This window comes from Colius striatus, chromosome 8 (assembly GCF_028858725.1).
Source record: "Colius striatus isolate bColStr4 chromosome 8, bColStr4.1.hap1, whole genome shotgun sequence".
NCBI lineage: Eukaryota > Metazoa > Chordata > Aves > Coliiformes > Coliidae > Colius > Colius striatus.
Genome location: NC_084766.1, coordinates 22,366,468 through 22,380,010, shown reverse-complemented (window position 1 = coordinate 22,380,010; position 13,543 = coordinate 22,366,468). Strand labels below are relative to the sequence as shown.

The window sequence follows — 13,543 nt, the reverse complement described above, 5'->3', positions numbered from 1 at the left end:
CATCTGATACTTTGTTCTTACGACCCTCATGGAACATGGCAACCATCTGTAACGCTCCAGCTGGACTTCATGAAATGTACTGGTCCTATCCCCTTCATCACTAAACTGACACTTTTTTTATAGCATCTTAAGTGACCGTTTTAGTTTCTTGAGAACTACATAACCAAATGGAAAGATAAATCGTCATTTCTGTAGTTTTTTAATGTTGATATTAGGATCTGTCTAGATATTCTCTTAGCTCACCAAATCCCAAGTATGAAGAATTTCCTGTTTTCCTCTGACATAATGTTTTTTGAGACTGTGGACAGCATGCTGGGCAAAAGAATCATTTTTATTTTTGCTCATAATCAGGAAGATTAAACTGGGAGTGGAGGGAAACTGTTCCACCCCTTTTGCCACCCTAACTTTGCTAGATTTAATACAACTTGATTCCTGATGCATTTCAGACTCCTTTAGTTGAAAGGTCAGAAAGAAGCACCAAAAGCTATTCTTAAAGGTTAAGCTTCAGATGGAGAAAAATAAATACAGAACTGACATTGTGATTCCAGTGGTAGCAAAGTCAGTAACAAATCAGATGGGGTTAGAGAAAACCAAGGAATAGTCATCTAAATTGGAAGAGACAAGATACTGAGGCTTTTCTTGATGGACAAGGACTATAAAGAGAAAAAGGTGTCAGCATCAGACATCACAGTCTGGGTAGAAGACATTAAAGAAGCTGCAAGACAAATGCGGAATTTTTTAGGTTTTTTTAAGAATAATCTTTTGGCAGCAACAACAGTGGTTATGTCTCTTTGTTCTGGAAGGTTATGCCTTCCTGTTCTACAAGAATAAAATGGAGTGATTTTCAAAGCAAGGCTAAAAAGTACCAGTAAAGACTTGTTTTGCCTACAAGTGCAAAAAGATACCAAGTCATCAATAAAAACACGTAAAGAAATTGAGTGCCTGACAAATATAATAATTACTATTTTAGTGGGTTTAGTCTTCCTTGATTCTTATGGAAAAAGTCATTAAAAAGTCATTCTTTCTAGGAGTACCTGAAGAGCTTTTAAAGATTACTAAATGTTAACAATTGAGGCAATTCTACACCACATCGGCCACTTCATTTTCTCTCTTCAGCCTTATTAGAGTTACTTATTTAAAACTGAAAGTACGTGCTGTTACAGTTTCCATACATACATTTTATAAACTGCAAAATCTGATTATTTTATGTGCCAGGAGAAAGGTTCAGACACATCAGTAATGACTGTCCTTTAAAATCATAGCACTGCCATCTTTAAAAATAAGATACAGGTGAAGATATGCTGCTGTTTTCACTACAGTTGAAAATAATGTGCCTCTTCCTGTATTGTCTAGAGAAGCAATAGTTTTTAGTACTGGGATCTCTTGCATAAGGTATTCATTCCTTAAGTAACAGAATTTTTTAATTAAAACATCCTGAAATACTCACTATAAGCTACAGAAAAACAGAATGGTCGGGGTTGGAAGGGACCCCTAAAGATCTAGTCCAATCCCCTGCTCAAGCAGGTCCACCTAGATCAGGTTGCACAGAAAGGAGGCTCCACACCCTCCCTGGGCAGCCTGTGCCAGGACTCCCTCACCCTTATAAGAACAGTAGTTTTTTCTTATGTTTAAATGGCAGTTTTTCTGTTCCAGCTTTTGTCCTATCACTGGATGCTACAGAAAAAAGTGTCATCCTCTTGACATACAGCTTTTAAATACTTGTGTTAATGAGGTCCCTCCTCGGTCTCCTGTTTTCCAGGCTGAACAGTCCATGGTCCCACACCCTTTCCTCATAAGGCTTTCTTCATAATTGATCCTTTAAAGAGTAGTATCCAATCAATTTCTGAGTGTAGTATTTACCATTCTAAAATTGCAGATTCTTGTGTACCTTCTAGAAAGCCTACGGTTTTGTTGTTTCAGATGTTTAGGCTATTATTTACACAGAAGCACATGAAATTTTTTTCAAGATGGTAAGGAATTGTGTTACATCTCTTTGCAAGATTAATGACTTGCAAACTAAGGCTGGTTGCTTGCCTGCCTTATGCTTGATAGGCAACTAAGGATGCCAAGAGCAAACTGAGTACATGAAGTGATCACTGTTCTTTTTTCTTAAAATATGTGGGCAGCCTCTTAACAAACCAGACTCTTAGAAAGTTCTATTCTTTGTTCAGTTGTAGCCTTTATGTTTGTCAACCATATTTGTATTTACTAGGTTGTGGGTCACAAAGAAGGTCTTGATGTCATGGAGAGAGCTGATCCTTTATTTCTTTTGATTGGACTTCCCACTATTCCAGTCATGCTGATACTGGGCAAGATGATTCGTTGGGAGGACTATGTGCTCAGACTGTGGCGCAAATACTCTAATAAGCTGCAAATTTTGAACAGCATATTTCCAGGTAAAGTGATTAAATTTCAAAGGAAGTGTCAAGGTTGAATCTGTACTGTGAGGAGATGGAGCTAGACAAATAGTTTTTACCATTCTTAAGTAAAGGTGACTAACACCTTCCCTCTATTTTATGTTCAGTCTATAGTACCTAGTGAGAAAAGTGGGGCAAGAGGAGCAGAAGCATGGTTTCAGTTTAGGCCTGAGTAACAAAAAAAGGTCCTGAAAATCATGAAAGTAAAAGTGAATACAGTCATTTAATGGAAACAGAATACTTGCTAGAAGAGGGATGGTTCTCAAAAAATAACTGGGCTATAGATTTGTCATGGAGTGTGGGGGGCACAGTACTAATGTGCCTTCTGTGTTCTATTTGAGCTGGTGGATGTGTAACTTTTCCTTCCCCCTCTCTCATCCCTTTAGGCATTGGATGTCCTGTTCCTCGTATCCCGGCAGAGGCCAACCCTCTGGCAGATCATGTTTCTGCTACACGTATTCTGTGTGGAGCTCTAGTTTTCCCTACCATTGCCACAATAGTTGGCAAACTGATGTTCAGCAGTGTTAACTCAAATTTACAAAGGACAATCTTGGTAAGATTCAATTTTGGTTGTTTCATAAATGATTATATAAGAAGTGTGTGTTGTGGAGGGAGAAGAAGTAAAAAAAGATCTATAACTCAAGAGTGGCTTTGGATTAAGGGAAGGGTTGATTTTTATTTTTAAGGTTGTCTATCTTGGCAGTGGGCAAGTATCACATGTTGTGAGAGAGACACTTTGTCTTTATGCCTGAAACAAATCTCAAATCAAGACAAAGCTGAAACTTCTGCCTGGTGCTGTACTAGGCAGACTTGAGCAGTAGTGAGGGTGATAAGGAACATGAGAAAACAGCGCCTTCTAAGAACAATCACTGCAAGGGAAGACTGAGGTTTATATTACCAATTTTTTCATACTAGCTGCTGTTTACTAATTCTTTGAGAGAATCCTTTTGTTACTAAGGAGAGAAAAATAAACTCTCCATAGAAGTTGTTTGTGAATAACCTCTCTGACTTGCAGCCTTTCAGGGGAAGCACAGAGTTTGGTAAGATGGTATCCCTGGTCGCCTGAGAAACGGCATATTACAACCAGTCATGCAGACTAAAGGCTTCTTAGTATCCCTTTTATTTTAAAGACTTGAGATAAATATGTTGTAAAACTTAGAGGGACAAACCACAGATTTTATTTCATTCCACGCTTGCTTTTGGCAAGTGGCCTTTTCCACAGTCTGATTATAGAATGGGAATTAGTATTATTCCCTGTGTAGTGTATAGTGTGTATTCAGAGAGAGAGGAAAGCAGATACTATCTGCATTTTACTTTGTTCTTCAAATAGGATGTATTTTAACTTATTAGAGTATCTGTCAGACTTCCAAGCAAATAGAGGCTTTCAAATGGCTTTCTAGATCCAGTATGTAATCCTTTAAAGTAACATTAACCTCTGTAATGGTGCATTGTGACAGAAAGCTTTTACTCATTTTGAATCATCCTAATTAGCAAAACTTCAAAAGAAAATGCTCTGTGATTGGAAAAGAAATCTTCTTTGACCAAAATTTTCTAAAAGAACATTTGCAATGACATGACACTGAACTGTGCTGGTTTTCACGATATCTTTTCATTTCAGGGTGGAATTGCTTTTGTTGCTATAAAAGGAGCTTTTAAGGTTTACTTCAAACAGCAGCAATATTTGCGCCAGGCTCACCGCAAAATTTTAAATTATCCCGAGCAAGAAGGAGCGTAAGGCTGTGATCTCCGAGTGTCCCACAGTCTCACCTAACAGGTTTCCATGTTGTATTGGTTCCATCGTTACTGCACACTAGTGGAGAATGTGATAAGTTGCTGCTCCTGTTTTTTTTCTTTCAATATAATAAAGCACTGTCTTGTGGCAGGGTAAATCCTTTCAGCAACCACTGAACCTAAGAATGTGATTTGGCTTTCATTATTTCTGGGCATTTCTGTTGGGCAACTGGCGTCTGAATTATTTTCTTTGAGCCAATACGCTGAATGGAAAAAACCCCATCAACTACAGAATAAGAGCATTTTCAATTGTGTAGTTAATGTTGGCTATATCCAAATGCCTTTTCTATCTGTTTTCATACCCATGCTGGCATCCAGTTCAGCACCTCACGCAATGAAGGGAATTTTCTTTTTTAGAAAGGAAATGTGAGTCATTACTAAGGAGAAGTAGTTGTGGGACATCAGTCAATAAAGATTTCCTTGGTTTCAACTGGTATCAAACAAGGAGTGGAAAATGCTCAAATGGCTGGTCAGAGAAAGCAGAAGATAGATCACTCTAGGACTTACTTGTCAGCTTCAGCCACCAAAGTTCTAGGTGTGGAAATTAGCATGGCTTCCAGGTGACTGTGTTATTACTGTTTTACTGTCCTGTTTTATCTTCTGCAGTACCTAGTGTTATTTTTCTCATGGCTGTCACTGTTTTGTAACTGGTGCTGGATAGCATTTTTTTTTCCTTCACAGTAAAATAATTACATGGAGGGAAGTAATTTTCAGCTGCTTATTTTGAAATTAAGTATTAGAGCACTTGTTTAGTTTTCTTGTTCCTTTTGGTTATGTAAATATCCATACAAGTACGAAGAGCAGTAGAAGTGTGAGGAAACCACAATGGACACTAAAGCTACACTTAAACTGCCAGATGAGGGCATCCTTCTAAACTTCTAGACCTGGGTGCAGAACTCAAGCCTAGTCAGTCTTCTGCCTGTACCAGTCTAGTGGAAGGATTCCAGTGGAAGGGTCGTCTGGAAGCAGCGTCATTACCCATGGGGTACCTTGTGTCAGCATGGTATGCCACAGCAGGCTGGATGCTCTCGGACAACTTGGCTCTGTGAAGGACTAAAGGATAGATCTTAAATGTGTAATAATAAGTTTATTTATACAGTAAGCTTTACTATCACAGTATGTCCAAAGTAGCCAGCTGAGGAGAGCAGAAGAACTTCAGTTACTTGATGTATTTATAAACTTAATTTCAACAGAAATGAACTGTTTTGTGAAGTTAAATTTTGGCAAACATAATATGGTAATTTAATATTCATACCAGACCTAACCTAGACTTAGTACTTGAAGTTTTTCCTTAGCAACAATTTCTTTGTTAGTCTCAAAGTTGGCTGGGTTTGTTTTTCCTTGCTCATATCAGTACATCAAATGCATGGAGAAAGGTTTAAAAGAATCTTTTAGTGGAAGTATTCATAACTAAATATTTCTTTTCAGCAGAGATGAAATAAATGCAGAATGGATTTCACATTTGACTGCAATAATGTACGTTAGAAATTAAAAATATAGTACCTTTTGTATAGTATGTTTATCTTAATTATTGAGATGTAATATTTTAGAACTGTACAAAAGTGTATATAATAGCCAATTAGTATTTGAAAACTATACAGATATTGAAAATGATACATTCAATCAATATAAAATACTTTTGAAGTTCTTGCTGTAACTGAAGAATTACTATAATCTTCTGAGTTTGCTAATTATATTTGTCTTAGTGGGCTTACTTTTATATAAAACTCTAAATACAGCAACTTCTGAATGTTGCTGCCTTCTGTAAGATAGTCTTGAAACAATATGATATGTATTTCCTACAGAACTCCTCATTTCAAGAAAAAGCTTTTCAGTGGTCCTCACTGTATATATTTCCAACCAATTTATTACTGTTTTTTAAAGTCTCATGCAGAATTGAAACGTGCAAATTAGGGGGGTCGACACTTGTTCCATGGGAAAGCTTCTCTGGATGTTAAAGCTATTATAAAAATGCTGTATGGATTATAAAAAATATTTCAGCTGAGTGGCAGAAGGTCATTACTCTATTGTAAATGTTGTTTTTAAGTATTGCAAATTATAGTTATGTTGAATTAGGTCGAATAAATATTTTTTACACTCCTTAGTGTATTTTGTCAGTTGAACAAAAACTGGTACAAAACCTGAATAAAAAACGTTCTGTTTCAATGCATACCTAAGGATTTATCTAATCAGACTTCAGTTGATAACTTAAAGTACTTGGGGATGAAAGAAGAATTACTGTAACACTCTAAACTCAAATATAGGGTTTTTTCCCCTCTCTAGTGAGCAATAAACAATGTAGAAGAATGTGTTTCTCAAACATTTAGAGGAAAAGAATTGTTGCAATGCATATAATTTCTGGTAACAGAGAACTGCGGTGGAGAGTTGCAACCTACCTCTGGGTCACCTGATTGGTGGCACTTATTTGGGGAATACACTGGGCTTTCTTCACTGAGAAAGGTAATAATGGCTGTAGGAAGTATTTTTTCACTAATGGCCAATTTATGTCCCATTACTTCCTGAACAAGGAACATTAAATGTTATCTAGTATTTCTCGGTGTCCTTTCTTACTGTAACTTAGTTTTTCTTAGCCTTCCAATACCTCAACATAAAGTTTTTCTTAGCCTTCCAATACTTCAGCATAAAGGCACAAATGATCCGAGCCATGATTATGTAAATACATATGAGATGCTTCTTTCTCCTATCTTCACTATTTTCTGTTTGAATGGTGGGTCTTTCCTTCACTCTTTTTCCCCCGTAAAAGCTTTTCTTTGAAACAGTTTGCATGAGTTGCCTGGGTTAAAGTACATTAATCTCCTCATGTGGGGTTGTTTCTCAAAGGTTAGCAGCCTCCTTTAGTTGAAGGATCAAACTGCTGTAGCTATTTAAGGCCTCTCCAGCATTTAGAGTAGCTCTGCACTTGTAAGAAAAGAATAGTCATCTATTTTACCTGAGGACACAATTTATAATGTCTGTCATGGCAGCTGCCAGGATTCCCCATTCTTAAATGCATGAAGTGCAACTTGGACAAGTTCAGGGAGTAGGCATTTGAGGGTGGTTTGGAGTAGCTTTTCCTTAGCAGCCTTTTCTAGAAGTTTTAACCACAGACTAGTATGTCTCTGTTTGCACGGTGATTTTTACTGATGGAGCAGACTGGGAGAAGTAGAACTGCAAAGGTCCTAGATCCATTTATGGTTGCAGCATTAATCTTGCTTTTTAGAACCCTGTATTTAATTTCTTTTTTGGAGAACTAGGATCAAATTTGTTTAGTGCATCATGGAGTTAAAGTCATGTTATCTGTTTTCCTGAGAAATGCTGTGCTAACAATTTCTGCTTCCCATTTTGAAATACAAATGTCAGTTTCACTAGCAAGTCTGGGTTTGGAATTTTTTTCTATTACACAACTGCTACCAAAAGTTGTGTTGATGTATTTTTTGGTTGTTGGTTTTATTTTCCTGATTGTTTTTTTTGTTGGTGGGTGGTGGTGGTTTGTTTTGGTTTTTTTTAAAGCATCCTAAGGGAGAGTTTGATAGAGGAAGGCATGAGACAGGATCTGAAGGCATGAGACAGGATCTAAGTAAAAGCCAGGAAATTGAAAATGTCTTAGCAGTTATCCTTTCACTAACAGGACCCTTCCTCTGTAGCCTTGTAAAGTCACTGCTCTGTTCTACACCATGTAAAACACAACTTACTATCCAAACTCAAAAAATAGTTGACTAATTCCTTAGTTCTTATGCAGCTTGAGAATAAGTTCTGGTTTTTGAAGGATGATTAAAATGGTAGTGATTCTAGGTTGGCCAGGGACACATGGCTATTTGATTGTGAATGGACTGCATTAGATAGGGCCCCTAGACCCTCAGAAGGTCTGAGGCTCTGTGGCCTCTGTCTGTTCTTGCCAGTTCGTTATTCACATGCTCTGGACATTTAATTGGTTTTGCACCCTGAATATGGTGAACATAAAGCAGTTATTTCTGCTTGTATTGTACGAAGGAGCGCGGTAGAAAAATTCCATTCCAGAGTCACTAAAAGCAAATCGCAGACATGAAACTGCCTCAACAAAACAGCTTTGCAGCACCTGTCAAAACATATCTTGCAGGCACCTCATTTAATGCTGGATGACTAAGCCCGGGAAAAGCAATTGCCTAAGCAGTGGCCTCCAGAGGCCGTACTATGCTTATTTGAAAGAAATTTAAAAAAAGTTAAAAAAAGGATCAACTTCTAAGTGTGGATCCCTGTGTGCTACAGCAGCACAGCTCCGCCTGCAGGGGGCTCTGTGCGTTTTGGTTGCTCCTCTGCCATTACTACAATTCAGTGACACTTAGCTGCAGCTCATGGAGCACCCTCGTCTGTGTATTTACTGTATTTCTAAGAACTATGTGAGGAATTGTTATGAGAAGCTAATACCCCTACTCAGTACCTCTGGACTTTAGACACTTCTTATGCACGGATGATAAGGAGCACAGAAACGATGTTTTCATGAAAATCAAGAGTGGTTTTTGTTTTGTTCGGCAGCAAACGGGGGCTGGTTCACACGTGTTTGACTAACATGATAGAAGAAAATTTCTGCCACCTTCCCTCCCGTGTATAGTTCTCAGTTAAGATTCCATGGGCAATTCTGAGTTGTTGCTAGTCATACTTTGCATATCAGTCCATTTCAAACACTAGGAGCACAGGGCAGGAGCAAAGTTCTGCTTCTCCAACAGAGCTTCAGGCACTTTTGGTTTTTTAATGAATTTTTTTTACTCCAAGAGAGATGTCAGTTAAGTATAAATAATATTATAACTCCCTGTGGATGCAAGTTGCATGATGAAAGCCTTCTGGAGAGGGGGAAGATTGAAGGAGTAAAAACATAATTGAAAGCCATTTCAGAGGTAGAAAAAAAAAATGTGGTTTTGATGTACCAAATGTGAGACTTGGACCAAATTCCCTCAGTACCAAGCTATGAAACTACTCAGATTTCTCATAACCAACACTACAGCAATTCTGTCTGCTGAGAGAGGCATAGAAAATCGTTACTAATCTATAAGGATAACCCACTCTGCACTTCACTAAACAAAGGTTTCAGGTTTTTCTTAAATTTCTTGGTTCCTTTTACGTGCAAAGCAATGGTTCTTCTTTGTTCTGTCAGTGGTTTCTTTTGAAAAAGCAAAGGTATCTTTTAACTGCAGGGTTCTCTACCCCACAGTGTTGTTACATTTCAAGGTACTGTAAAAATGCAAGTGCTTTCCACTTAACAGAAATGAAATACCAGGCCGTGCAGCTGATCATCCCACGCTACCACACTCTGTTTCCTATATTGTAAATGTAGAGTTGTGCTGCGTAGTTAAGCTGCATACTGTCTTCTGGTAACTAGGCTTCTCTTACTATCTTTTATGAAAGAAAATTCAAACTGACCTAAGGAGTAAATTCTCAATTGATTTCAAAAGTATGGCTGCTTGTTCAGCTTTTGATTACTTGCGAACAGAGTTGTTCTATTTGCCTTTGTACAGGGGCTCAAAAGTGAAAGCTTTTCCGGTTAACAGGTAGTTAAGACCCTATTACATAAAGTTATTTTTTTAAACGCACTTATAACATTTACGTGTAGCTACTTATGTGCCAAATGACAGAGAATGTATGTGTGATATTCTGAGCCTTCGGGTCTTAAGTTATTTTGGATAGAGTCAGAGTAGGTGATCATGGACAGTCCATAATTCTTCTCAGCAACTTCTGCTCAAATCATCTCAGTTCTTGCTGGGCCAAACCACAAACAAAAGTGTTGGAATCCTTTTACAGAACACTTAAAAGTTGAGTTATTAGCAGCCCATGGAAATACTTTGTCCTTATCTACAGATAAGGACTAAGAAAACAAAGACCAGCTTTACTAGTGTTATCTGTGGATACACTTTAGAGATGATTCCAACAATGCACCATGGAAGTTGTCCTAGATGTTGGGGATCGTCTTATCTGCTCAGAAATCTTAGCATCATGGTACCTTTCTTGACCAAACATGAATCTTGAGTACACCCTCTGCAAAGGTCAGTGCTATGTGGTTTGTGACACTGTGCTTTATTCTTTTTAACTAAGTACCATAAAGAAAAATCCCTTCATGAAAAAGTGTAATTGCAGATCATGTAATTCTAAGGCTGTTTGAATGAGGAGTAATACTGTACATACCTCCCCAGACCGGGAGACACATGTATTAACATTATTAGCTTCTTACTGTCAGAGATTATAACAATTTATGGAATCCACAGATGAAGAGATTAAAGAAAGTCAAAATACATAATTCTGTATAATAAGCTGCACAGCTTCAAAAGCCTGTTAGAGGGTCAGTTTTAGGAGCCTTGCTACAAGGTAATTAGTTGCATCTGGATATTCCTCAGGAGCAAGTTAACAATGTTTTGAAACTTGAATTCATCCCTTTGGCAGCTGCATGATCATCATCTGGGAAGCCATGTAAACTTTTTCTTGCACTTAAAATACATTGTTATGAATGGCAGCACTGAGCCAATGGTAAACAACACATTTGCATACACAGAAGCATGACCAAGAGAAGTGGAGTTTTCATACATCAGCCATGATGCACAGCTTGGATGGTGGTGTTTAGTTTTGATTTGGTTCTATTCTGGTTTTAAAAGAACAAGGCTTGTGATGCTGCATGCCACAGGAAAGGTGCAAAAGACAGAAGCAAACTGAATTCAGTATGTGGCAGTTCTTCTCCAGGCAGAAAGCAAATAAATATACTGAAATGTAATTAGGATAAATCAAATATGCACCGTAATTACACAGCACGTGGTAAGCGGACTCCAAAAGTGAGTGGTGTATTTCTGCATCCTAACATTTCCTGTATCCCCAAAGCAGATTCTTTCCTCGTTATTGCATTTTTGAGATGTAATTAGCTGGCCTCAAAATAGCCTTTTTCTGTACAACCCTTTTTTGAAGGTCAGGTCTCTTTCTTTACTAATTGACTTGCGGAGGAACTGAATGAAATCACTATCAAAATACAGTAACAAGACTTAATCTTCTCTGTCCAACAGGTAGGGAAGCACAAGGATGGGGAAAGTGTACAAGTGAAATTCTAGTACTATTAACAGGCGAACTTGGTGCTGTCTCACATAGTGCACACAGTTAATTTTGTCTTTTAAAATACATTAGCATTAAAAAAGGAAACATGTAATCAGTTTATACCCCTCCCTGTATGCACACACAAAACAAAAGCTTTTTTGCTCAATACTGATCCCAAAACAAGATACTGGAGTGGCAGCTTGCTGTATTGGCCATCCAAACAAATGCGCTTCCAATGGTGTGCTCTCCATCTTGTGCAGGGGACCCACCTGGAGAGAGCAGTGCATGCTGCAAGGCTGCAGGATATGAAAAATCACTTGATGAAACAAAATTGAGTAGTGACTGAAATGTGAGGGGTGCTACAGGCAATGACTGCAGGGTCGCTTTTATCTGCACAATCTGATTTTTCAGTCCCAGAAGTCCAACAAATTCCCTCTTCCATCTATATAAACAAAGCAACCACTTGGCAACATAAACTGACAATCCTCATGCAGGAGTGGGGTTTCTCAAGCATATTTGACACAGCTGGGTGTTCCTGCATATTTCTGCTGGTTGCAGGTGCAGTTACATAGCTGAATGAGCAAATGCACACAGAGCAACTGTGTGACAGAATGAGCCATGGATATGCCACCTGATATTTCAAATTATACTGCACCTTGCCCTTTCCTTCCTACATGACTGCTGAATGCTACTGAGATCAGAGACCTTGATGCTTCCCGTCTTCAGGCTCAGCTGGCTCCAAAGGAAGCACCTGCCACTTACAGATGCCCCTGTCCTGGGGCCTGACCACCACTCATTGCTAACGGCTCATTCAGGCAGCAGGGCTAACCTGCTCTCAGCTTAAGCAGCAAGAGAGGTCTAAGGGCTGCTGGGAGGAAGTTCACAGCTTGGCTGAGACCTTCTTGCCCGTACTTTTATTTAATGATACAAAAAATGGATTGGCTGACCTGAAAGTCATTACTTCATACTGTAGCCAGGCAGGCCAGTGGTATTTCTCTCTTCCTCTGGGAGGAAATCCAAGCCCACTTCTAAGACCCAGGAATAGCCCATGAGTCAAAGGCACAAAGGGCCCAGAGTGCCCTCTGCCATCACTGTACTGAAAGCACAGATGAAATGCGGGCAGCTGAGTTAGCTGCCACTTGCTTCAAATAAGGATTTAGGTGTTGAGACTAACTTGCTCTATTGAACAAACTTCATGTACCACTTTTTCACCAGCAGGTACAGTATATTAGTTTTAAAATCCTCTGGCTTCAGTGGTGCATCATAAGGCTTTGACACCCAACTGCTGACAGACTGCAGCACAACTGTACAGGGGCCACATTAGTCGCAGAGTCTGCAAAATAATGAAAGATCTAAAAGAGCATTGTGGCAGGATTCTGGAACCTTACCAACTGCCTGGCAGAAAAGAGATACAGATTTCATATCATGTCTAGAACAAGATCACAGCTGTGGTTGCAATGTAAGCCTAGAGCAGATGCTGGAATTCTAAAATGCTGCATGATCTGAAAGCAGATCTAGGCCCCCAGCAGGTTGAAAGCTGGGACCTGGCAGCACTTTGTTTCCTTTTCCTTCCTCGTCTGCTCCTGCCAGTAGTTAGGGCGGTGCTGAGAAGTTACTTTTAAGGGTCAGATAGTTGGATATGGATTTGCAATCCCAAATACATGCAGTATTTGAGAAGATGATCTGATCTCTTATTCGGGTTCAGTCTTTTTACAGTTAATCTCCCCATTTTCCAACTGTGTAGGAATTGCAGATTTTGGCTAATCCTTCTCATACTCCTCTGGTGGTTGTAGTGTTTTCCATTGACAGCAGTTCATCAGTACAGCTAAACAAAATCACTGTAAGCTGTCAAACAGAAGACAAATGAGAGCTTACAAAATAGAAGACTCGCTGAACTGAGACAAAACTTCCAGCGCCGACAATGATGATGGCAGGGGAGCAGAGACTAGTTATAATTGCCAATTTAGCAACAGCTGAGCCTGTACTTATCTGAATTGGTACTTCTGCTAAATTCACCATGTTTTTGTCCTGTGCTAAGCCTGACGTTAGCAGACACAATGCAAATGCAGTGTTCCAGGGATAACTCCTCTCTCAAAAAACAGCAGGTGGTGGCTAGTCTGAGGACTGAATCCTAGGGGAAGATTGCTTTTCTCCCTCATGTGGGCATCTGCTTTTCAGCTGAGATTTTTTTTAATCTGCCTGCAAACATCAAGATGATGAGCAGCACTGGTTTTTTTTCAGTAGATGTTTGTAATTGTTCTCAGTTCCATCCCTCGCCTTAGCTAAGCCCA

General features: G+C 39.0%; 1 protein-coding gene across 2 annotated transcripts in view; it reads left to right on the top strand.

Annotated features, from left to right (window-relative positions):
* The window catches only part of MARCHF5 (membrane associated ring-CH-type finger 5), a 31,576-nt gene extending 25,268 nt beyond the window's left edge, over positions 1-6,308 (top strand). For both annotated transcript variants that reach the window (XM_062000937.1, XM_062000936.1), the window contains exons 4-6: positions 2,213-2,396; positions 2,804-2,970; positions 4,036-6,308. In XM_062000937.1, the coding sequence (XP_061856921.1) occupies positions 2,213-2,396; positions 2,804-2,970; positions 4,036-4,152 (468 nt within the window). In that variant the 3' untranslated portion in view covers positions 4,153-6,308. The remainder of the gene's footprint in view (positions 1-2,212; positions 2,397-2,803; positions 2,971-4,035) is intronic.
* The last annotated feature ends 7,235 nt before the right edge of the window (positions 6,309-13,543 follow it).